This window comes from Phalaenopsis equestris, unplaced genomic scaffold (genome assembly GCF_001263595.1).
Source record: "Phalaenopsis equestris unplaced genomic scaffold, ASM126359v1 Scaffold235074, whole genome shotgun sequence".
Taxonomy (NCBI): domain Eukaryota; kingdom Viridiplantae; phylum Streptophyta; class Magnoliopsida; order Asparagales; family Orchidaceae; genus Phalaenopsis; species Phalaenopsis equestris.
In genome coordinates, this window is record NW_018252963.1 from 257,352 (window position 1) to 259,548 (window position 2,197).

Sequence of the window (2,197 nt, forward strand, 5' to 3'; positions counted from 1 at the left end):
TGTAAATATATAGGAATTTGAGTGGTATGTATGAAAGTCTTCCCAAGTATATTTATATTCAAAGCAAAATATGTTCATCTCCCAACGAAAAAATATATAGCATAATTATAGAAGGATACAAGAAAACTAGTTTCCAAATCACTTGGTACAAGTATTGAGCCAAATTGGAAGATAGAGGAAGCAACAGACGTTAATGTTATTTCTCTACTAAGCACAGACGTCGACATAAGAGAGGAATACCACAAAGGGAAATGTCACATCATTTGAAAGCCACAAATAACCTTATTAGTGTGCCAAGATAACTTGGATCATGGATACCATCAAGAATTAAACTTCCTGTTAGGCAAAGGGAACCAATTTGGATATATTTCTTCCTTGCATTCTCCAAGCATATCATAGAAGCTTCCAGGGATATGTACTATTGAAGTGTAGGGGAGATTGAACAATTCTGGACTCTCAATGTCGTCTAAAAGAAGCAAGCACTCGATGCTAGAGAGTTCTTCATTATTTAATTTTTGGACCCTGCAAACTCCCCGGCGTCCAGAAGGTTGATGAAGTCCTTGCTGCTTGCTACAAGGCGTCGGTGTCCAGTCCACCTATCGATGTACCTCGCAAGAATCACAAAAACAAAACAAACAGGTAGGCGAATTCCACGATTCGAGAGAATTTAGGTTGCATAAGTATTAAAAAGGAAACGAAGTCTGTGAAATATATAAATGCATAGGAAATAAGTGGTATGTACCTAAAACTTTCATTAAATTTAGTGGAATATTTGAAACAGACATCCAAATAAAGGCATATGAAAAGAATCAATAATATGTCCTCTAAACAAGTTCTCCTCAAGTAATTTATACTATCGAGCAAGGAAGAATACGTTAAAAAAAAATGAATCCACGGTAAGTATGCCGCTGTGAAAGGCGACAAAACTCAGGAAACTAATATAGATATATATAGGGATTATGATCACTCCAGATATGAACATATACAAAAACCAAATCAAATTCTAGCCACTTAAGGAGACAACAATTCATAATCTCAAAACCAATTCGATTCTGATTTCAAAATGTAACAAGAATTAATTTTTTTTTTTTAGCCGAGAAAGTAAAGAATAAAGAAAAAAAAACTTCCACTGCTTAATAATTTGAAGCCATAATCCTGCAAGGAAAGCTAAACTTTCTTGTTGAGCAATCAAATGATGTAAACTGAATATGAAAAGAATTCAAAAAATATAAGTCAAACCAAGAACTCGTATAGAATAGGATGTTTTAGACCTACAAAAATTGTAAGATCTTTCATGATTTATAGAATTAAAATCACATCAATATTAAAGACACCAATTGATAATCGGAGAAAGACTTGAAGTAGCAGGTTCTTGCTTTCTTTCACCATTTTTTTTTTTTATAACTGTAATACTTTTGAAAGATTAACACCAAATAAAGAAAGATTCATGTAAACAAGAAAGCCAATTCCAGCAATACTCCAAGGATTAAATCAACATTCCTCCAGGATTTCAACTTATGCATTTCTTGGAAATTCAACTTTAACATGCTGGCAAAGATCACCAAGTTAAATAACCAATAAAGAATAATTACATATTTACATATTTAAAACTTAGACTTTACATTTTATATTTAAACCACCCGAATCGTTCATATTACATCAAAAGTATTACTGCTTAAACTTTTAGACAGTGAAACACATTTTCATCAAAGCAGAAAAGGTGGCATATATGTAAAAAAAATTGCCATTTAATCCCTTAGACAAGTAAATAAATAAGAATTAAATGGTATATGCGTAAATCTTCCAAAATTAGAATAGTGGTATTATTGAGACCAGCTGGTCCAGTAAAATAAAACCTTGTAGAACGAGATGTAAGGCGAAAGTGATATATATAGTTAAGATGAGACTTACTGCAGAATCGAACAATAGATCGTCAACCTTGGATGAGAAAAGCATTTATAAGAATATATGCCTCAATGATTATCAGCAGAGTGAGCAAGAGTAGCACATCACCACATATAGCTTAAACAATTAACGAAATCTTGAACATGCTCTCATGAACCGTCAACAAAACGAGGAACCTGAACACCTCAATGCGTTCTTTCTAATTCATGAACATGAGCAAATTTTTAAATTCACTCATTAAAACCAAACATAAAATCCATTCACAATCCATACGGATCAAAACAAGCATTAA

The 2,197-nt window shown here is 32.6% G+C and overlaps 1 protein-coding gene across 1 annotated transcript; it reads right to left on the bottom strand.

The window, feature by feature from the left end:
• Window positions 1-334: 334 nt before the first annotated feature.
• Window positions 335-1,757, bottom strand: LOC110039072 (uncharacterized tRNA/rRNA methyltransferase YsgA-like; the record flags this gene model as incomplete). The annotated part of the gene is given in 1 exon segment (XM_020744019.1): window positions 335-1,757. A coding segment is annotated over 1 exon segment (58 nt), but the record flags the coding sequence as incomplete, so codon positions are not given.
• Window positions 1,758-2,197: the final 440 nt, after the last annotated feature.